This window comes from Quercus suber, unplaced genomic scaffold (assembly GCF_002906115.3).
Source record: "Quercus suber isolate HL8 unplaced genomic scaffold, Cork oak 2.0 scaffold_880, whole genome shotgun sequence".
Taxonomy (NCBI): domain Eukaryota; kingdom Viridiplantae; phylum Streptophyta; class Magnoliopsida; order Fagales; family Fagaceae; genus Quercus; species Quercus suber.
Window position 1 is genome coordinate 36,138 of NW_027070308.1, and position 23,338 is coordinate 59,475.

General features: G+C 33.9%; 3 protein-coding genes across 3 annotated transcripts; 1 reads left to right on the plus strand and 2 right to left on the minus strand.

Moving 5' to 3' along the window:
• Window positions 1-5,139: 5,139 nt before the first annotated feature.
• LOC112008983 (uncharacterized protein At2g34160) lies at window positions 5,140-7,387 on the plus strand. Its single transcript, XM_024041342.2, has 5 exons — window positions 5,140-5,372; window positions 5,522-5,570; window positions 6,483-6,545; window positions 6,634-6,698; window positions 7,080-7,387. The coding sequence occupies exons 1-5, from the start codon at window positions 5,253-5,255 to the stop codon at window positions 7,173-7,175; spliced, it is 393 nt and encodes a 130-aa protein (XP_023897110.1). The 5' UTR covers window positions 5,140-5,252; the 3' UTR covers window positions 7,176-7,387.
• A 3,388-nt stretch (window positions 7,388-10,775) lies between these two features.
• Window positions 10,776-14,320, minus strand: LOC112008976 (adenine nucleotide transporter BT1, chloroplastic/mitochondrial). The gene is made up of 3 exons (XM_024041336.2): window positions 13,328-14,320; window positions 11,568-11,729; window positions 10,776-11,452 (listed from the first exon to the last, which is right to left on the minus strand). The coding sequence occupies exons 1-3, from the start codon at window positions 13,904-13,906 to the stop codon at window positions 10,982-10,984; spliced, it is 1,212 nt and encodes a 403-aa protein (XP_023897104.1). The 5' UTR covers window positions 13,907-14,320; the 3' UTR covers window positions 10,776-10,981.
• A 4,796-nt stretch (window positions 14,321-19,116) lies between these two features.
• LOC112008968 (ribosome biogenesis regulatory protein homolog) lies at window positions 19,117-23,100 on the minus strand. Its single transcript, XM_024041323.2, has 8 exons — window positions 22,751-23,100; window positions 21,995-22,145; window positions 21,566-21,617; window positions 21,268-21,396; window positions 20,898-21,015; window positions 19,708-19,891; window positions 19,502-19,615; window positions 19,117-19,395 (listed from the first exon to the last, which is right to left on the minus strand). Exons 1-8 carry the CDS (start codon window positions 22,837-22,839, stop codon window positions 19,249-19,251), a joined length of 984 nt encoding a protein of 327 aa, XP_023897091.1. The 5' UTR covers window positions 22,840-23,100; the 3' UTR covers window positions 19,117-19,248.
• Window positions 23,101-23,338: the final 238 nt, after the last annotated feature.

Consider the following 23,338-nt stretch of genomic DNA (forward strand, 5'->3'; position numbering starts at 1 on the left):
GAACTGCAAGCCCAAGTTTCATTACTTGATCCTTGCTCGGTGAACCATTACCGAACAATAAAGGAAGAATAACGTCTAAACACACCATCATTGGCATACTCGGCAGTGCCCAGGGAAGCACTGCTGCCGGGCATGCCTGCTAGAGTAAGAACCAAGTTCCAAGGCCACTTTCACCACATTCCACTCCCACCTAACAATCCACTTGCGGCTAATGATATTGGACCTCCAATTACACTAACTGTGACAGTAATCATGATCCCTCCACTGATTTAGAGCTATAAATATAAGAAGTTAAAGAATGAGAGGGGGCTGGAAAAAATGAGAGAAAACACATGGGAAGGGAGAGATAACTTCATTGAGTCTCTATGTCGAGAACAACCTAAAGTAGGAAATCCAAAACCCACTTTACAAGTAAGTTGTGAGCCCAAGAGAGGTTTGGCCCAATAGCCTCACTATTGGCGCGCACAGTAGGTATCCAAATCTATCATGTAAAAGTTCGATAAAAATTTTATATTATAATTCTAACACTCCCTCTTTTGTAAGGTCCAAAGTACAAAATTTTATAAAACTCTATATTCAAACACATACATAGTTACTTGTAATCATTACATACTCCATAAATAATGTTTCCCCTTCCCACATAATAGTGAACCCTATTGATTAATTTTATGGTGAAATCTACCATTATTTTGATAATATTAAAATTCCACGAGGAAGAGAAAGAGAAAGAGAGAAAGGAAAAAAAAAAAAACAGTGGGAATCAAAATTCTAGACCAATTTTTATAAGGTGAATTTACTTTGTGTCTTTAATTTTTGTTTTTTGTGAATATTAATTTTAACTTTCAAAGCATAAAAAATAACATCAAAAAATTGTAATATAGATAAATAATTATAATAATAATAACAAAAATTCTTTTTTTATTAGATGTGATAAATTTGAACCTAGTATTTGTTCTATGATTTATTAAATTCTTTAAATTTTGGACAAAATTCAATTCCAAACTTGTTTGGAGCTCTCTCTTCCAGTCTAGCCAACTACATGACGATTTATAAAACTATCAATGTGTATTATTAAACAATTCACATGACTCATTTTAAAAAATGACAAAATTTAGGTACAAAATTAGTTATAGCTTGAGATTACAATTTTACTCAATATCATTAACATTACTACATATTTCGAAAATCTAACTATTGAACTGTTCTTTACAATCTTAATATACATGTCAAATTTTGTGCCAATCGTATATTATTTACTATACAATCTATAAGATTATGTTTTATGCATAATTTTAAATTACAAAAACTTGCAATTCAAACAATTTATTAATGACATATCTATTGATCTTTATGGACAAAGTTTAGCTACAAAATTGGTTGTAACCTAAGGCTATAACCTTACTCAATAAAATAAAAATTACTACATATTTTGAAAATCTAACCGTTTAATTGCATATTATTTATGCTTTTAATACATGTGTCAAATTTTGTCAATCAAATATTATTTACTATATGATCTATAAGCTTATATTTTATGCATAATTTTAAACTCCAAAAACTTGCAATTTAAACAATTTATTGATGACATAGCTATTAATTTTTAATTTTCTAGAAATTTTGCAAGCATGGAGGATGTAAGAAGAAGATATAACCTAATGGTAAATTTGTCAAAATTCACCTCTAATAAAAAGATATTAAGTAAGGTTGTAGCCTAAGGGTACAACCAATTTTGTAACTAAATTTTATCCATCTTTAATTTTCTAGGAATTTTTGCAAGTGTAGAGACACAAAATTCTAAAAGGCCTAAAATCACTTAGAATAGTGAAATTTATGCTATCCAACTAGGCCCAAACCAATAGATATTTGTAAAGAGAGTGGGGTAAAGCAAGTTGGGCTTAGCCCGAGGATTCAGACAATGAATGAATGAGCGAAAGCCAAAGATTAAGTATATAAGTGGTTCTTTACAATCTCACTTGAGGACGATATTCTTGCACAAGGATGTACATTCTTCTCTCTCTTTATCTCTCTCACTATTCTTATTCTAATCTCTTTTTCTTGATTTTTCTGAGATCCCTTTCATCTGGAAGTCCCCTTTCTTTATATACTCTCTAGCTAATTGCATCCTAGCCCTCCATCTACAATCCCCTTGACTTTCTTTAGGACACTTGTCACTTTAAACTTCTGTTGAAGGTGGTAGAAGGAAATGCTTAGTTGTGAATTCCACTATTCAGGTCACTTCCTCATTAATGCAGTTGATAAAGCTGCTGCCAGTCATTTAATGTGGAGGTAGTAGGTGAGCTTTCACTGGAAACTTCCTTCACCTACCTTGATTCTCACTGAACACCATCCTCTTCATTCGGCTTTCGAGGAAGTATTTTGTCCCCTCTCCTCCTATCCTTAGGTGGGTCCCCTCCTTGGGCTTAGAATGCTTTTATAATGATAGTCACAACTTGTTGTATCCTTCCTCGGTCCTCAGGTCCTCTCAACAAGCATGGAGGATATAAGAAAAAAATTTAATCCAATGATGGATTTGTCAAAATCCACTTCCTATAAAAAGATATTGAGTAGGGTTGTAACTTAAGGTTACAACTAATTTTGTAGTTAAATTTTTTTCCTTAAAAAAATAATGTGACTAAAAATATAAATAAATGGTCTTTCAAATCGTTACATAATAGGTTGGAGGAAGATAGCTCCAAATTGATTTGGAGCTAAATTCTTTTCCTTTAATTGTTTTAACTGTTATTTTTCAATTTTTAAATATGATTATATTTCTACTAATTTGTAATAAATAAGCAAAAACTTAATGCAAACCCACAAAACAATAAAGAAAGAAATTAATTAAAAACATACATTATGGAATACAAATCACTTATTCCATTTTTGTGTTCCACTTTATACTCTACTTTCGTAATATGGACAAAGTTTACCTCTGAATGAATCTCTTCTAACTCATTGCATGGTTGTTAGGACACATGTAATTCATGTTAGGAACATATGTCAATATTTTATGTAATTGGTTAATCCTTTAACAAAATGCATTTTACTTGTAATTGAGTAGATCTAGGATGAGTTTAGTACTTCAAGAAACATGTTGTTCAAGTCTAGTATTAAAGCCATGAAAATTGGACCAAGAAACAAGTGAAGAAAAGGTGTTCACTAAAGCTGGACAGATAGCTCGACAGCTACTCGACAGATAGCTATCTATCGAGGTTTAATAAGGCTCAACAGATACTATCTATCGAGGTATCTATCGAGAATTACGGAAATTAATTTTTCAGATCTGATATTCGGCCCATGCTTATGTATTTGTGTAGGGTTTCTTTTCTCACAACTCTAGACATATATAAGACTTATTTTAGAGGCCGTCACATAAGTGAATACAAGGAGAACATATACAAAAGGTGACTGATGCCTTATTCTCTTAAAAAAAAGAAGCTATTGCGTCTTTGCGCCTTAGGATTTTGCAACCAAGTGCTTCTTGATTTTCATTGTTGATGAAGTGAAGAACTTTGCAATCAACATCTTCTTCAAGTTGGTGTGTTAGTCACGTACTGGGAGCTGTGCTTCATTGTTTAGTCACGTACTGGGATCCGTGCAAAATGGTGGCGTTCATATATTAAAGAGTTCAGAGGTTCTAAAGCGGTAGAAGGTTTCTGTTATAAGTTCATCTACAGGGATTGTAGAATCTAGGGACAAAGGTTTTCTACTAGATCTGAAACTTCTCTTTACTATAGTAGATTATTTTTTGGGAAGGTTTTCCCCCAGGTTTTTTACTGTAAAACTAGTTTGTTTTATTGGTTTTCCTGGGTCATCATATCTTGTCTTATTTATTTTTTACTTTGCATGATTTTGACATAATATTGATGTTTGTTTGTTTTAACAAGTTTTATTCATAATAAATCTAATTAACAAATTGGGTTTCAAACTTGTGAATTCTATCAACCGGAGTCTAAATTTCCCAACAATGGTGATTTATAAACAAGCCAAATATCTTATTAAAAAAATTATGAGACGAAAATACACCAATAATTCTAGGATCACATTCCACATAACTCTTTTATGTGGCTAATTGTGAGTGGTAGAAAAAAAAATTGATAAGTCCTTATGAAAATGACAGGTAAATTCTCAGAGTCTGCCATATAGGACATTTTTAGAAAAGAATATAATAAAGACTGTGATTTTAGAATAACTCCAAAAAAAAATGTGCTTAGTTAGCATGTTTGATTAGGAGTGTTTGAATCACAATTATCAATTTAGAGTATTTAAACATTGTATTTTGAAAGGGAGGTGCTACATCCACAACATTTTCACAATATTTGTATAATAAATCATAGGTGATTAGTTGTTATTGGTTCAAATTTGAACTTAACACTAAGATTATTTTTTTGCTCCAATAATAACAACCAATAACAAACTGCTACTTAAGATTTGTTGTAAAAATATTGTGAAAATGTTATGGACATATCATTTCTCATTTTGAAAACACATTCTAATCAGTTTTTAGTTTTTGAGTAACAATATTGTAAATATATTTGAAACTCATGAGACCCACATAATTTGACCAAACAATCCATAAATGACAATTGGTAGGACCCTCTTTCTCTTCCTTTCTTATTCTTTGTCTCTCTTTTTAAAAACTCTCATCGATTAATAATTTTACAATTTTACTTTACATACGAAATAAGTCATTATCTTTTTTTATAAAAAAATACATATATGTAACAAACACATTTATGTTTTTTTTTTTACTTTTGAAAATATATTATTAAAAATATAATACCAAACACATTTTTTACATTATGAATACTTTAAAAATGTGTTTTTACAATACTTTTTTAAAGCATAATTTTTACATCATTTAAAAAGATGTTTGCAATCACATGCCAAACTTGGCCCTAATCTTTTTCCAACACATCCACACATATTTTGGCTCAACTAACTACACATATTTTGGCACAACTACCTATAAGAGAGTGTTATCCAACAATTCCAACAACAACAATCACCCCAAAAAAAAAATTATAATTATAATAGGGCAGTTTAGTACTTATCATAAGGTAGGTTACCCTTTAATCCAAAGACAGAGTTTGGCCTTTAGGCTCTTATATTCGATAGCCTTACCCACCCTCCTACTTTGCGTGTCAAATTCGGGTCTTCATTTCTCTCTCCCTCTCTGCAGTACAATTCTCGAACGCAGAAAAAGAAGAAAAAAAAACTAGGGTTAGGGTTTGGATTTAACTCAGTCGAGCTAAATGGAAGAAATCACGGACGGAGTGAACGCCATGAATCTGGGCGGAGATTCCCACAAGAAGAACCGAATCCAAGTCTCCAACACCAAGAAACCCTTGTTCTTCTACGTCAATCTCGCCAAGGTTTATCTCTCTCAAACTACATCTATTCTTTTCGATCTGGGTTTTGGGTATTCTATGCTGGTGCCAAAATTAGTATTTTTTTTAGGGATTAATTGTAATGTTGGTTATGATTTGCCTTTTTTGTAATTGGTCTTCAATTGTGTTCACAGAGGTACATGCAACAGCATAACGAGGTTGAGCTCTCTGCTCTTGGAATGGGTAATGTTTCATTCACCTATCATATCCCAGCTTTTGTGTTAATCAAATCTAATGGCAGTTCTGTGTAATTGTGTGTATGTCATTATAACTCATAAATGTATGTATTCTTATAAATTGCTAAGTGTTGTATATGAGTTGGTAAATGTGGAAACTATTAACTCCTAGTTGTTTGTTTATTTGGGTTTGATCAAGATACAGTTTCCATTTCTTTTACCTAATCTAATTATAGATTACCATGGGGTGGTGTGTAGGGCTGGGATTTAGTTGTCTAAATATGATGTGAATTCTAGTTCTGATTTGTCTGTAGTTGTGGGGTTGGTGTCTCGGTAATTTTGATTGCAAAGCAAAGTGGTATTGTAATTTGTTTACCATGAGTTAGAAAATTTTCTAGCCAAAGAGCCTTGTAGCTCAACTAGTTGGCACCTTCTTGTTTCCAACACAGAGTACATCCAGGGTTCAAATCCCCCCAACCCCAACTATCGAATTATCAAAAATTAGAAAATTTTCTCAGATTCAGTGGAGGTGTTCCTAACTTCTAAGCATTCTCTTTGTGCTATCAGAAGGCCAGAATTTTCCTGCTTTGTTCTTGTAATCTTTTCTTGCTGCTTTTGATTTCTTTAAAATAACCATATATGCGTTCATATACATTTGATATGCCTTTTGTATATTTAAGTATCATTGGGGTCTGGTCCTTTAGGTGAGGCTCTTTTCTTTACAGAGTGGTTCCCTTTATGGCTTAGGAATTCATGGTTAGCTTACTTGATTTGTTATACTCCGTGTCTATTGATAAACAGTAAATAGACCTGATGTGGCTATGCTTGGCTCAGATTAACTGTTATTGTAAGGTTGTGTATTAGTATTGTTGCATCCTCGCATTTAACTGACTAGTCTTAGTATCTGTCCTGATTTCAGCTATTGCCACAGTCGTTACAATAGCAGAAATTTTGAAAAACAATGGATTGGCTGTTGAGAAGAGTAAGATTTTGTCTTCATGTGTATTTGTAATGTTTTGAGCTTACAATTAACTTTGATTCTCATCGAAAATAATATTCACTTTCTGCAGAGATCATGACCTCAACTGTTGATATCAAGGATGACTCAAGGGGGCGACCCATCCAAAAAGCAAAGGTAAAGTTAATGCTATGTGTCATGATTCCAATTGGTATGGCATACTTTGCCCAACATGCATGGAAAGTGGGGTCTTTGTGGAATGAGGTCCTTATGAATTTGTCTTAGCCACAATGAATCATCTTGCTTCTAGTTATTCTATGATACTTCTGCTATGTCTGTTATATTCAAATGGTGATGTAGGTATGGGCATCAAAATTTGGTGAAAGTGAAACATGCACATGTGTGCATGCACACACACACAACATGCAATGTATTCTTTGTATTGAAATGTAGTTATGATGAATTTCCCACCGAATAGTAATTGTAATAGTGAATTCTTTTTTCAATCTCCCTTTGAGAGGTTGATAGCTGATGGGTAACGGTTTATTGTGTTCTCAGATTGAAATATTGCTGGGGAAGACTGAAAACTTTGATGAATTGATGGCAGCTGCTGCAGAGGAAAGGGAAGCTGCAGAGGCTGAAGAGCAAGGTTGAAGGGGTTTGTTTCTAGTGTCTGGTTTGGCTTGTTCTTGTTGTTCTAATACTGGTGAATGCACTTAATTGTCTATTTTATTTTAGGAGATTTGTAGGTATCTAAGATATTGTGATCCTGAGGAGTTTGATAACCTTCCGTGAAAATTTTGTCTAGTGTAGAAACCAAAACTGTCTTGATTCTCTTATCTAAATTTTGGCTTCTATTTTGTCAAGCATATCTAATTTGACACTTTTGTTTAGAATATGCATCATAGTTGAAAGATTATTGTAGAATTGTACTTTACATATTTGGATATTTGATTTGGGGTCAGTTCTTTGCATCTACATTCCCAGCATGGTAATTTCAAGTTACGTATATGTACACCTTTTTTTTTTTGGGGGGTGGAGTTTCCTTTTGATAAGTAAAAATGCTTAATTAAAATAAAATGAAAATAGGGTACACAGTAAGTGTATTAACAAGCCTTTAGAGGGTCAAAAACTATGATGTATGGAAAGTACAACTATTTAGTAAATCAAACAAAGAGCAAGAGGGCTTGATATTTTTTTAACTGTTTCTGTTATATATATATATATATATGTATGTATGTATGTATGTGTGTGTGTGTGTGTGTGTGTGTGTGTGTGTGTGTGATTTGATGTCCATGCAATGTTGAAGTTTTCGGGGAAAAAATAAATGCAATGCGTCTGGTTTGATCAAAACTTATTTCGTGCTTTATGTTTCGACATCCATGGGAACTGGAATCAAATGTCTCGTCTAATTAAAAATTACTGTATTGCAACGTAATCTTTTTATGAGGTTGCTTTGCTGTCTTAATCGACAAATTTACAAATAATGCAATAAAATGCCTCTATTTTGAAATTATTTAGCAAAATGATCAAGTTTTTAAAACTCGATTTTTACAAAATCAAGTTCAGTGTAAAACTCAATATTCTCGAAATTGAAATTGAGTTCTATGTATATTTTTAAATGGAACTGGACGTTAACAATGTTGAGTTTCACTTAAATTTTTCAAAAAATTTAAAATGGCAAAATATGTATAAAACTCGACATTGTTAATGTCGAATTCTACTTGTAACTCAATTTCGAGTTTTAAATCCAGGAATATTTTGCTAAATAATTTCAAAATATTGGTATTTTGTTGCATTGTTTGTAAATTAGATATGATTCTTAATTGACTCATTGGAATTAGATATGATTCTTCATTCATCCCTGAAGAAAAACGGTACCATCAAAACGAGATGGGCATCCCCTTAAAATCATCCATATGTTTTTGAATGCCCTGTTATTTTCCCAAAGGTATAATTTTGTGGTTTCAATTCGATTTCATCTCAATGTGGTGAAAAACAGTCTAACTACTCATTGGTGAGATGTGGGATTTTTTTGCAATTTAACACCAAAATGTTAACAATTTCATGAGTTAGCATCGTCTTAAAACTATTTAGGAAATTAACATCTCGAGTCTTTTAGACTTGAGTTCATTGTAGTAACTCGAGTCTAAAAAACTTGAGTTTTATGTGTTGGTAGTACTAAGGTGGAAAATTATCCACGTGGAACTCCCTAAATAAACAATACAACATCAACGAAAACAACAAAAAAATAAACCCGAGAGATCAGACAAAAACAATAAAGCAACAAACCAAAGAGATCAAACAAAAACAACGAAGCAAGATATCAAAAACAGAAACCACGAAGACTTAGAGAGATCAAAAATAGAAACCACGAAGAAGGCAATCTTAGACCTCCCTAACCCAAGCCCCTCGGCTCAGGCTGAACCCAGGCAACAAAGGCTCCAAGCAGCAGCGGCGAAAGCTCCAATGAAGGTTTTCCTCTGATTCCTTCATTTTCTTCTACTCTACCAGTACATAAAACTTGAGTTTCTAAGACTTAAGTTGTTATAGTGAACTCAAGTCTAAAAGACTCAAGATGTTAATTTGCTAATAAATTTTGAAACGATGCTAACTAATGAATATGTTTGAAACTTAGTGTTATATAGCAAATATGACCATGCGATGTGGGCGAATGGCATTTCCAAGAAGGGACTACTTGTGTGGAGATAATGAGAGAGCGTGTGGAAACGTGGCCGTTGCTCGTATACTAGTAAACTCTTTTTTTTTCTTTTTTTTGAGAAAGTACTAGTAAACTCTTTTGATTTTAGGCTTATAAAACAGAACAATATAGATCGGTACATCCTACGGTCATATAATAGTAAAAATAATAATAATAATAATATCAGCTGGTTTGAGTGTAAAAATGAGTAAAGCTAGATTCACATTAAAAATTCACAACAATTTCACCCCTTGCATATTAGAAGCCACAACAATTTCACCCCCAAATTTGCATTCCACCTTACAAATGGGCCATTAAAAAAATTAATTCCAGATTGTAGTGGGTCCAAATGTGAGTGAGGTGATAGGCAAATCACACGGTGCAATAAAATTGTTGTGAATTTTTGTTGCAACCAAAATTTTATTGTGTAAGAATAAGATAGTTGCAAATTATGTAAAACAGGTTTTTCAATTGAATTCAAACACTTGACTGCATTCATTAATAAGATAAGAATAACGTTATCTTTTCTAAGAATAATTAAATTCAAAACAACCAAGTATTTGAATTCAATTGAGAACCCAATTCTTTCTCAAAAAAAAATAAAATAAAATAAGAACCCAATTTACTGCACCCAAGATAATGTATTTAAGTTTTACCTTGTGTGTGTCTAGTGTCTGCTGTATATAACTTTAATATATAACTACAAAGGTTTATAACCCGTTATTTATAATATATTCTGGTTAAATAATGTATTATAAACCTAATTTAAAACACTAATATTACTATTTTTGTGTGTATTCTAATAAGTATTACTGTCTACTAAAAAAAAAAAAAATTATCTTGTAAACTTATATTTTATTGTGTGGCACATTTTTTACATTTTAGCAACCAAAAAAAAAGAGTAGTCAATTAGTTCTGGTTCAAATGGCAACATGTCATTCAGAAGTAAGTTGGAGGGTGACATTACAAATTCAGGATTGCGTAAGTTACTAATTGGCAATAACCATATGTATATACAAAAGTCTTTTGAGCTTGTCTCAAGAAAACGGATTCTAAAAAATTTAATCAGAAATTTGAAGTCTATTAAATGGCAATAACGACCCCTTGGATGCTTGAATGGACCACTGTTTGAAAAAGCCACTTACATGCCTTTCAGCTCTTCACTGCATGAAAAGCCAGTCTCGTATTGGATTTGTTAAAATAACAAAATTCAACTGGAGCTATTTAGTAGTACTTGCTGCAATCCAAATGAGGTCTTTAAGATTAAGACAATGGAATTTATAGTTCATCCAAGTTGTATCGTTTGGGGCCCTTCTCTGAGTTTCATTTTTCTACCTTGACTTCCTGATCAAATACCAAATCTAAAAAAAACTGTCAACCACGGGCGTGTGGCCACACTTTCCACTTTTTGTAGCCTAGTCAGGGACTCAGGGTGATGAGAAATAGCAACCGTTGCTTGGATTAAAAAATTGTGTAAATTGGTCGTAAATTGAAGTAAGTAGGCTAAACGTCTGATCTGAAACGAATTGGCAATTCTAAAAACACTGATAATGTAAAAAAATTCACTCAAATTATCTTCAATGGAGATTCTTGAGCTACATCCTTGTAATAAAAAGAAATGCAAAATGGATGTAATATGTGACCTGTGAACCAATTTCGCCGACAACAAACCTTAGTTTTCCCTATCTAGAAACTGTTAGAACTCAAACCATCTATTGTTTATTCAAAAAGGTAAAAATAAAGTCTGCCTCTTCTAAGGTTAATCATCTTCTTTCTCAACCAGTATCCTCTTGCATGCCTCATAGCACATGAAAGATATCCCAGCAGCAGGGACCAATTTCACACAACTTGGTCCCAACCCTCTATACAGACCTGGAAGCCCTTCATTTTCAAATATGCTCACGAGAGCATGAAGCATGCTTTGATACTGTCTACCATTGATAACTCCAGCAGCCTGCATATGCTTGCGAGCCACCTCAAGTGGGAAAGTTGCAGTACTGGAGATTGCACCAGCTGCTGATCCAATTAAAAGAGTCATAATACTCCCAATTTCCTCCTTCTTGAAAGCTTTCTTGTAAGCTTTCCGTAATGTATCATAAGCATAATAATTGGTTGCAGCATACGGGATGACACCAATTACACTAGGGGTGAGGCCTCTATACAATTCTGCAGGCCCCTCCTCTTGCACAATTTTTATAAGTGCATCCAACAGATTCTTGTACACTCCTCTCTACAATTAGACACACAAAGAACTATTAAGATATGTTTTGAATTTTAAAATGAATTCATATTGAAGAGGAAGACATTGTAGTAGGTTCCTTAATTCTTTTTAAGGCTTGAGTTACCTGGACAGTTAATCGGGTTTTGAGTAGCTCAAGCGGGTATGTAGCCAAGGTAGAGCTAACTCCAGCAACAGCACCTGCAATTAATGAGGCAGGAATAGGGATTTGGGACTGCATCCCAGGTTCTGGAGTCAAGTGCTGCTTAACTGTTTCAAAAGTGAATAACTGCAGAATGTTCCAATCAGAAATATAACAGTGTTAACATACATGGTGAATTTAACATATCATAATAAAATATTCAAAGTTCTAGTACTATATTGCGATTTCATAATGAGAGCCTCACTCCCTTTGGACCAAGGTAGATTTTAGAAATTAATATAAATAAACAACAACATATTCAAATAGAAGTTGTGAGACATGCAATTGCTGGTATGTGGCAAAAACAATCCTTTGGCACCAAAGGCGTGTCACTTAACATATTTCTGTAAGATTATGTCTACAAGGAGACTTAATGTGATCCACATATAGATTATTCTAATTAGTTATTTATTTTTTACATATTGGATTTATTTTATTATTTAAGAGTAAGAGTGATAGTAAAGGCTCATCTTTTTAGGAGTCTATTTGTGAACAGGTATGTGAAGAACAGTTTCCTGTGTTTCATTCATCAAAGGGTTTTCTAAATGTATAGAGTATGGCTAGAAGCTCTTTCTCGTTATTTGGGTTTGTTCTACCAATTACTTGAACAACAATAGTAGAAGGTCTATTTAAATTTCTTCGCTGTTTTAATTTCTCACAATGTTTTCCCCAGCTAAAGCATGACCACATAAATGGTCTATTAGCACCTCCCTGGGTACTTACCTAGGGGTTGAAGGGGAAGGGAGGGGTTCGGGTAGTGATAGGAAATTCTAACCATGCTAAAAATAAATAAATAAATAATAACAAATTTAATATTACTGAAATCTGTGTTGACGTCATAAAAGCTTTCAGAATCTTTCCACAACACAATCAGAGTTGTTAGATTGCTGAATGTGCTCCAATCAAATATAAACAAAAGGCTAGAAAAAAAAAAAAAAAAGAGAAATAAAAATACTATCAGGACTTGAACCTTGTTTTCAAATTTAATATGATCACAAGACCACAATAAATTTGTACAAAATCTGAATTATTTGATGCAGAGCAGAGATTTCATCATTCAGTTAATTTTTCTAGGGAGAAAATAAATGAATGAATGAAAGGAGTATAAAGGCATATATGGGATATTTTACTCTCTTTCTTTTCAGGGGGACGGGTAGGGGGAACTAAACAGTTATATAGACTGATTCAGAAAATGCAAGCAGGTTTGAAGAATTATCCTGAACTAATGAAAAAAAAAGGGTATGAAAAAAGCCAACCAGATATGTTGGAATTGATCCTGCTAGATAGGATTGGTACTTTGAGGTTAAATAGCACTGCAAACCCAAAGAAGGCTATCACCTTGATTCCAAAAAGGTTACTCTTATCAAACAAGAGGGTTGAGAATTATTGGACCACAAACAATAAATTACCATTCTAAATCCAAAACAAAATGAAACAAGCAACTGAATCTAACAAGAGTTTCAAGCTGAAAATTTAACTACACAAAGTGTCCAGGACAGCCAACACATTACACCCAAAATTCAAGTAAATACTTTATAATAAATCATACATATATCAATACAAACAGGTAATGGTTAAAAAAATTAGCAACCAAAACAACTACCAGAATATAACATTAAAAAATATCACCCTGTGCATTAACATCCAAATATATAACTTTACAAATTATGAACAACACGACTCACCTCAATAGCCTTGCTTGGAGCAACCCGGATCACATTAACAAAATTGCCCCTAAACAAGCCCCTCCATCCATCACTTTCCATAATATTTTGAAACACCTCAGTTGTCGAGTGTCCCAAGCTCCCAATCATCAAATGAGTCCTTATTGTCTCCAGTGGTGCAACCACAGTCCTTGATACCGCACCCGCGACTGCCCCACTGATCAACCTCCTCAGTGATGCATTACCAACCTTAATTTTCAGTTTAAGACCACCCTTTTTTATCTTCTTCACCAGCAATTCCACTCCAACATCCACTGCCTCAAAAGTCATATCCGAAATCTCATTAAACCCAAGCCCGGGTCCGACCATTGGCACAAACATCATGTGTGAAGTGCTATAGAGGGACTTAACCCCAATATCTTTAGCATTCTTAGGATTTGGAGGAATCCCAACCCCCATCCCTGCTTGACCAACACTTGCAAATAAGCCACCAGAACGAAAACTACCCTCTTGAGGACTCCATTGAATATTAATTCCAGAACTCAAAACCACAACATCTTTATTACCCTTTGCAACACTTGGCAGTTCTCTTCTACCCATGAATACCAAACAGAGTTACTATCCTCAGGTATTTTCAAAATACCCAGAAACGCTTTTGCTTATAAAATTACAAAAGTCGGAATTTTGAGAGGGAAAAGAACGGCTCTAAGCAAATGGGTATTCAAAAATCTCAACTTTATAAAGCGGGCATCAAAATAAATGACCAAGAAACGAATATTTGTGAGAATATGAACAAAAAAAAATGGTAGCCGTAGAGAGAAAAGAGAATAAAGGTATTGGAATATTCGATGAATAGAGATTACAAGATGGTTTTGGTGAAGAAAAAAGCCAGAGGCGTATGTGTGTGTTTCTTTACACACTCTCTGTCTCTGCCTCTGCAAAACAAAGTAGAGAAGAGAGGTGGCAAGATCTTTACACAAAGTATGATGCGTTGCTATTTAAAAGCTGTCTTTTGTGAGCAGGAGAAGTCAAGTGTTACTGTGATATACCGACTTCGGAGGCGGAATTCCTACTTGGACTGCTTTTAGATTTTGACCTAAAGTAACGTAAAAGGTTTTTTTTTTTTTTTTTTTTTCATTTAATGTATGTACTCTTCTTATATCACAAACACCAAGTTATTACTAGTAGTAACTGTAATAAGTACTAAGTAGTACCATCAATTTTATATAAACTCAACACTAACATTATTTTTATTATGTATAAATTATAACATGTTAATAATTCTTGAAAAAAAAAATGTATAGTTCAAGTGGGGCCAGAAATCGGGTAGTCTTGGCCCACTCCAAGCCAGGCCCAAATGGCCCACGCCGAGGATGCATGATGGGTCCGAGGATGACCCTGTCCTCGGGCGTCCGAGACCTCAAAAAAACACGATGACCACCCTACCAAAGGACTCCTGGAATATCCGAGGAGGAGAGGGCCCAGTGCCACGCGTTGGCAACAGAAGTACAGAGAAGGGGCAAGCCCTGGGCGAACTGTCACCTCAGCATTAAATACGCCCACCTAACCCTTCTGGTCGCATTAATGGGGATGTAACCCCTTGACAAGGCAACATCGATCAAGGTGAGCCACCTGAGCACGGATATGACCTCTGATGGGACAGACGATCAGAAGGGAGGCCAATAGATGATCAGCACGAGGAGGAAGAGAGGGATATATAAGAGAGGGGAAAAAAGAAAAGGAAAGAAGAAGGGGGAATGAGTTTGGAAAGAAAAAACCTCCTCGGCCATGGTCCGAGGAGCATCCCCCAGTTGTAAATTGTTCTTAGTATCTTTCAATAAAAGAAAAGTAATTTGTGCTTCATGAACGCCGGCGAGCGCCTAAACCTTCAACCCACTCTCTACAAATTCATTGTTCTGGGTTCGTTGGGCCTGGGGGAACCCATATCCTTTGGGCTACAAAAACCGACCCTACAGTTCAATTTAACGTTTTTATTCCCAAAAAAAAAAAAAAAAAAATTTTTTTTTTTTTTTTTTTCATTTAATGTATGTACTCTTCTTATATCACAAACACCAAGTTATTACTAGTAGTAACTGTAATAAGTACTAAGTAGTACCATCAATTTTATATAAACTCAACACTAACATTATTTTTATTATGTATAAATTATAACATGTTAATAATTCTTGAAAAAAAAAATGTATAGTTCAAGTGGGGCCAGAAATCGGGTAGTCTTGGCCCACTCCAAGCCAGGCCCAAATGGCCCACGCCGAGGATGCATGATGGGTCCGAGGATGACCCTGTCCTCGGGCGTCCGAGACCTCAAAAAAACACGATGACCACCCTACCAAAGGACTCCTGGAATATCCGAGGAGGAGAGGGCCCAGTGCCACGCGTTGGCAACAGAAGTACAGAGAAGGGGCAAGCCCTGGGCGAACTGTCACCTCAGCATTAAATACGCCCACCTAACCCTTCTGGTCGCATTAATGGGGATGTAACCCCTTGACAAGGCAACATCGATCAAGGTGAGCCACCTGAGCACGGATATGACCTCTGATGGGACAGACGATCAGAAGGGAGGCCAATAGATGATCAGCACGAGGAGGAAGAGAGGGATATATAAGAGAGGGGAAAAAAGAAAAGGAAAGAAGAAGGGGGAATGAGTTTGGAAAGAAAAAACCTCCTCGGCCATGGTCCGAGGAGCATCCCCCAGTTGTAAATTGTTCTTAGTATCTTTCAATAAAAGAAAAGTAATTTGTGCTTCATGAACGCCGGCGAGCGCCTAAACCTTCAACCCACTCTCTACAAATTCATTGTTCTGGGTTCGTTGGGCCTGGGGGAACCCATATCCTTTGGGCTACAAAAACCGACCCTACAGTTCAATTTAACGTTTTTATTCCCAAAAAAAAAAAAAAAAAACACTAATTGTTTTTGTAATATGAAATATCATTCTCCATCCATTATGAATTAAGACGCATATTTAAAATACTAACTTTACATATTTTTTTACTTTTAATTATTATGTTTTTTTATTATCAAACTAATATATCAATCGACTTTTTGTGTAGGCAAGAATTAAACTTCAATATCTTATTTAACTATAACAGACTTTACCAATAAAGCTAACAAGAACCATAATTTGTCACTTAAAAATAGTATTTTTGTAATTCTTTCAATACTTTCACTTGGGGCATATCACTAAAACTGCTTTACTATGCATCAATCACCACAAATTTATTGTGTTTGTAATTATTTTGATACTTATTTTTTTTTTTTTTTGTGGTCCTTAAATTTGGTTTATGGAAAAAAACAGTAATATCATTATTTTTCTTCAATTATGAACATAATTATAATATTATCAATGACCTTTAGGTCAAATAGTATTTTATGATGTTTACAACGGAGATATTTAGAATTTAAATCTCTCTTAGTCTCTCTCCACTTTAAGATGTATCCAACAAAAATAAAAATATTATTGCACTTTAATATTCAACTTTTCTTTTCCTTGTAAGTAAAGTAAAAAAAGATAAAGTCTTCAAATCAAACCATGGAAACCAAGCTTTGCTCAATGAGGGAGCTCAAATTAAGTTTAAAAGACTAACAATATATTTCACCCTTCTCAGGTTTTGGCAATTCAAAATTTGAAAAAAAGTTGAGATTTACATCTATTTTTGTAATTTGAAATTATCGATAAGTATTCTTGTTTTGAAATTTAAATATTTTAAAATTTTAGGAAAAAAAAAATCTCCCCCCCCAAAACACTAAAAAAACTTCTTTTTTTTCTTTTCTTTGCAAAAAAGAGGGGAAAAAAGTTAAAGCACTGCGTTTGACTTGCCTATCATCAAAGAGCTGAGGAAAAAAAAAAAAACTTTGATGATACTCAAGCTAGAGAAATTTTAATGCAACGTATGCACCTACAATTAGGGGTGTTTACCAAACCGCACAAATCGCAAAAACCACACCAAAACTGCCCACAAAATGGTATAACCGCACCACACCGCAAATAACAATGCACCGCATTGCATGGTGCAATGTGGTTTGCGATTTTATAATAAGAAAACCGCACAAACCACACCACACCGCACTCTCTCTATATATTAATATATTTATTTTTTTAATATTAAATATATTATTAATAGTCTAATAACCCTAGTTTTCAAAAAAAAAAATAGTTTGATAACTCTAGAAAATGTTGACTAGAAAAGCCAGTCCAAAATAAAGAAAAACTAACTCAATAGTTTAAAACTTGACTCAAAACAAAGAGAAAAATTAATTTTGGGCTAGGTAGGAAAAGCCCAAAATTTGAAAAATATACTAGCAGTCCACGGCAAATGAATTTTAATCATTAATTTGCATTTCTTGTTAAGAAAAATTATAGAAACTAAATTTTTAACAAAAAGAGAAATGTTTAGAATATTATTAAATTTTATTACAAGGAAGTACAAAATTGACTACTTATCGAACCATCGAGTCGCATGTATCAAACTTACTCATTCCCATCCATGAATTTGGTGTTGAGTGAGCTATCACACAAAATATCTCAAATAAATGGATAGATTTATAGCATATGATATTATGAACAAACACAGTCTGCTAGATATTAATATATTATAAGTTAAAAAACACATTCAATGTCTATGTTTTGCCTAGCATTCTTGGTATATATTTATCCAATTGTTTTTCGTGTTCGTAAATCGTCAGTGAAAGTCTCAACAAGGCTGCTAGTGAGTGTACCTGTAGGCACTTTTGGCCACAAAGTTCAGATAAATTTGATATTTTTGTCCGACTAACCCCGAAAGGTTACGTGGAATTCATTCCGCAAAATTGGATCTCTAAAATTGTTTTGTGCCACACGTAGAATGGGATAGAGTTCCGTTGGGAGAACTCTAATGCCACCACATGTGGAATATGTGATCCCCTGCTTCCATGGGAAAGTGATGCATGACCGACTGCTTTGAAGAATTATTTTTAGGGCAAATTACAATTTATCCATTGTGGTTTAGCAAAAATTTAAATTCTCTATTTGTAATTTGAAATCCCCTAATGCCTCTGATTTTTTTTTTTATCTTATTTAATATTGTATTTTTATGTTTTTTGTATTTTTGAAAACATAAAAATGAAACAAAATTACATGTTTAACCTTGTTCTTAACAAAAATAAATTACAAAACTCAAACTAAGTTAACCCAAGTAAGTAAAGTGTCAGATTTCAAATCACAAGTAAACAACTTAAGTTTCGGCCAAACCATAAGTGAGTAAGTTATAATTTGCCCTTATTTTTATTTAGATTTTGGAGCTACAAAATGTTACAGCCCTTTTGTAGATATCTAGTATAATGTTAAATAAGCCTACTATTAAGACAGTATGTCTTGTTAACGAGGAAATACCTTGAATAAATATACAAGAGCCATGGCATACGAAAGCTGAAGCATCACTGGAAGATGAGGATTTCCTTTTTTAGATATCAATGATGGCTGTGACTAGCAAATACTGTTACATTGATTATTTGGTGTGACATGAATTCAGGTGGACTCGATGTTTTTCTTCGCCAATCACCATGATACCTTCTGAAAGTTTTGTTCATAGTGTCCCACAGGAATATCTCCCATAATAAAGAGCAAGCAGCACTCAGAGTATATGCTCTCTTTCTTTGGTATCATGGCCTCTAAAGAGTAGAGTTGGATACTAGATGTTTACCCACTGGGGCTGAATTTTAGAGTGAATCTACGTAATTTTAACTCAAAAATTCAAAATCATATCAACAAAGACTGCATCTGTATGCAAAAGAGGGAGACGTCATGACTCAACCAATAGAGCAAATTATGCAACTTTCTGCCTGAAAATAGAATAATCTTATACAAAACAGTTGTTCCCAATAAACAGACTTGTAGTACCTGATCCAAAACTCTACAAGCTTCTTGGAATTGTTACAATCAACTAATTTCATTTTGCCTTTTCTTTCTTGGAAGATCCCTTCTTTGAGAACTTCTTCTGAGGTTTGGTCTTTGGTTTCAACTTGCTTGAGGTTGATGAAGACTTCCCTTTCTGATTCTTTCGTTTCTCTTTCTTCACATTGTACATCGAGATAGCCTAAATTCCAAGCAATACATGTTTTAAGTGATCAGCAAAATTTTATTATACTAACAAAGCTGAAGATTAACCAGTAAAGAAACCCTAACTGAATGGCCTAGTTTACCTTATCAACATTGAGTATCTCATGGGAATTCTTAGAAATTAGACTATTCAGAATTCTCTCAGTCTGACTCCTCTCTTGTGAGCCTATCCCCGTTCCTTCTGCGACGGGTAAGAACTGAAAGGATGTAAAGAATAAATGTTCTGTAGCACTCTATTGCTAAGCACAACTTTTATCAGAGAAGCATCTACATAAATAAGAGTATAAACCTTGCGAAATTTTTTTGGTTGTTGTGCAGGCTTCTCTCCTTGCAACTTCTTGTCAAATTTCCCACCACTGGCTGTTGCAGTTACTGCTATTCCAGCTACTTTCCCTAGATCATGTTTACTGGCTTTCTTAGGTGCAGCCTGAGTGCCTGTTATAGGCAAAGCCGTAGCAGCTAGTTGAACATGACTGCAGGTCCAGTGTTGCAATATAAGACAAATATAATACATGATGCCACTGAAATATTACTAAAGCAAATATATACGTATATTTCTTTGTATGCATACATGTTTGTGTAATATACTGAAAATCTAACAATAAAGCACAAGCTCTCATCACTGCAACAAAGTGAGCATGGACTTCTTGTACAAGTATATAATAAGAAAAGAATGCTCTTCCAAAGACTGGGGATAGCACCCCAAAAATATTCAAATCAACCTTCAAAAGACGAAAGCACAACATACAGGGCTATTTAACTCATATTCAAACCAACTAGTAGCCCCTAAAGCATTGTCAAGCTGATGGTATTTGCCAGGAAAGAAAAGAAAGGCCAGGATTAAACTGAAAAATAACTTGGGAGTACCACCAATTAAGGTTAAAATAGATGTTCAATTGCAATTGCGAGGCCATCAGCAAGGAGAAGACAAGGTATTTAAATTGATATTCAACAAGGCACTGCCAGTTGTCGTCAAAATAGTTGGAGAAAAGGCTTTATGGTGTTCAGATGTGGTGATGTAGGCAATTTGAAATTTCACAATTTATTAATAAAAATCAAAAACAATTGAACCATATCTTACTCATGTACTAACTATCTGAAAAATTCATATTATGTAGAAGAAATCATAACTAAGGTGCCAATCAAATACATTTTATCAACATGGATAACTAACTAGTCTATAAGCCCTATCAACCTTGACAATTGCATAATCATAAGTTCAGTCTTAAATCTTATAAGTGAAACCTTGATTAGCCTCTAATGGGACTCCAGAAGAGGGAAACATAAGCTAGAAGGGATAAATTAAAGACAGTCTATATGATATAGATGTCATCACTTTTTGGAATTGATGAGAGCGACAGTTTCAAAGAATAGAATCTGGTGCCATGAATTAATAAATTTGATATTTATGTGACAATTGGACCAATTAAGAAAACTTCCATGCTTTCAGAACCATAGAAAGGTGATAAGAGGATATACCTTGGCAAATTACCAACTTTTGCTGCTTGTTTCAAGTTCTGCATCCGATTTTTCTCTTGCTTTTCAACTCGATTCTTCTTATCTGATAGTCTTTTAGCAAAAGGATCAAACCCTGGCTCTGCATAAAGGTGATGAGCATAACTCATAATGTCATTTCAATATAGAACATAAGGACATAATATGATATTTTGAAGCTTATAAATTAGCGGATAGAAGTATTTACTTATATTTGAGATCTCTCAATTACCCATGATTTTTCAAAATAGTATAGCTGTTTTTCACTTTAGATTAAAAAAATAGTACAATAGAAGGCGATAATTGCAGCAATTGATTATTTATAAACAATCTAAGGGCTTGTTGAATTACTTACCGTCAGTCATCTTGGCCTCAATGATAGGTATATTTTCCTCATCATTTGCACGATCATATCCATAACGACGCTTCCAAGTACCACTTTGTTCATCAAGAACTAACTTGTCCCTTTTACGGTTCTTTATACCTGCAAGATATCTCAAATTATAATATAACCAAGAACATCTAACCTCAGCCATGAAAACCAGATCTAACAAATAGAGATTTGAGGCTGAAGGGGAAAAAAATTAAAAGGTCTTGAATAAACAAATATGTGATTATCCATAAAGAGTTCATATGATTATAAAGATACTAACCTCTTGCTTTGGCAAACTCTTCCCATTTTGTAGGAGCTTTAGGCTTTGGCAGCTGAAAATGAAACATATTTGAGATAATAAATTGAGTGATTATTCAATATAAACATAATAGTAACTGCAATAGCTTCACACAATATAGTTCTAAAATATGATAAGATGAACAACAGATTCCTATAGGACTATGTGTATTGCTCCTATTGTAATTCTACTATCATGTGTAACATAACACAGATTTCCTTTCTGCTCCATTCATGATAAACTGGCTTATCATACAATTTAGTTCTAACAACACACTAGTACTATGTGTATTGCTCATATTTAGATTCAATGTAACCAAATATGCACGGAATAGTAACAGTTACATGGTAAAGAAGTAGCACATATCTAGAAAGCTAATAGACAGAAATATAAATAGAAGGAAGAACTTACAGGCTTCTCCCTTGGCAATCTTGTTGTTGGTGGAGGCAACTTGATCAGGGGACCATCTACCGATTCAGTTGAAGGTAAATTGAACAAATTATTTGCAATAATTTGAACTAATTCAGTGCCCTTCTCTAGACATTCCTTCACTAACTCCTCCCTATAATTTTGACAAAATCAAGTCAAAAACACATACTCTATGCTCTCCTCAAGCCAAATACATTACCTCTCCCACGGAATGAGGGTCTGAAAAATAAATAAAAAAACCTTTCGAAGAACTCACAAACCCTCAAATGATTGCCAAGAAATCTTCATATTTTACTTATCTCAATGAATACTGTACTCCAAAAGCTTGAGCACATATTTGCATTTTTTTTTTTCAATCAAAATTTAAAAATCTCCCGGAAATTGTTTCAGTCAAAACAAACAGAACCCACTTACTATAATATCAAATTCAAGCATCAAACCCATAAACAATACAAAACAACCCCACAAACACTAACCATAACAAAGAAAGAATGACATTTACACACTAATAGTTGTAAGAATAGCTAAAATAAAAAAGTCAGCTTTGGTAAAATAACAAAAAATTAGAAAATAAAAACAAAGACCCAGAATCAGAAACTTCACATAGATGCTTAATAACCGTATCAATTGAAATAATAACACAACCTTTATATAGCCAAATTGAAATATTTATATATAAAACAATAATAAATAAATTTTAAAAATAAAAAATAAAATAAAATAAAATAAAAACCAGACCTGGAGGAAGGTTTAGAGGGAAAGTGATGGTGAGGATTGAAGCACATGAGATTACCGAGGTCCACCGTGAACTGCGCTTCGTTCTCCATAGCTCTCTTTTGTGTATCACACAGTGTTCAAAGATGAAAGCTTTAATATGAAATTGTAGAAGGTTTGGGTTTGGGACAAATAATATTTAATTTATTTAATCTCAGAGATAAAGAATAGCATTTTCTTTGTTATGGAGAAAAGGGGGCTAGGGATTTTTGCTGAGATCGAAAAATTAGGGTTTAAGGTGATGCAAAACTTCGAAAGTAGCAGCAACAACCCTAGACTAGAATCCAGAATAAAGAAACGGTAAAGTGGATTGGACTGAGCTTAATATTTCACAGATGGGTTTTAATTTTTTGGGCTGAGGCTTGAGTGTAAGGTTTTTAGAATTTAGGCTCTGCCCGGCCCTTCTGGCCTCATGGCACTTCATTTGTAAAAATAATAAAATTTAGGGACAATTATTATAATTTAGTAATTTACCTTACTATAGCTGATATTATAATTTGGACAAATCTGGTTTGTAGCTGATGGCTACAACTCTTACTGAAAAAATTGACA

Coding starts and splice junctions, on each gene's coding strand:
- LOC112008983 (XM_024041342.2), top strand. CDS start 5,253: ATGGAAGAAATCACGGACGGAGTGAACGCCATGAATCTGGGCGGAGAT. Junction 5,373..5,521: donor TCTACGTCAATCTCGCCAAG/GTTTATCTCTCT, acceptor TTGTGTTCACAG/AGGTACATGCAACAGCATAA. Junction 6,546..6,633: donor TGGATTGGCTGTTGAGAAGA/GTAAGATTTTGT, acceptor CACTTTCTGCAG/AGATCATGACCTCAACTGTT.
- LOC112008976 (XM_024041336.2), bottom strand. CDS start 13,906: ATGGGTAGAAGAGAACTGCCAAGTGTTGCAAAGGGTAATAAAGATGTT. Junction 11,730..13,327: donor CTCCAAGCAAGGCTATTGAG/GTGAGTCGTGTT, acceptor AACATTCTGCAG/TTATTCACTTTTGAAACAGT. Junction 11,453..11,567: donor AAACCCGATTAACTGTCCAG/GTAACTCAAGCC, acceptor GTCTAATTGTAG/AGAGGAGTGTACAAGAATCT.
- LOC112008968 (XM_024041323.2), bottom strand. CDS start 22,839: ATGGAGAACGAAGCGCAGTTCACGGTGGACCTCGGTAATCTCATGTGC. Junction 22,146..22,750: donor CCCTCTAAACCTTCCTCCAG/GTCTGGTTTTTA, acceptor TCAAAATTATAG/GGAGGAGTTAGTGAAGGAAT. Junction 19,892..20,897: donor AAAGTTGGTAATTTGCCAAG/GTATATCCTCTT, acceptor CTGGACCTGCAG/TCATGTTCAACTAGCTGCTA.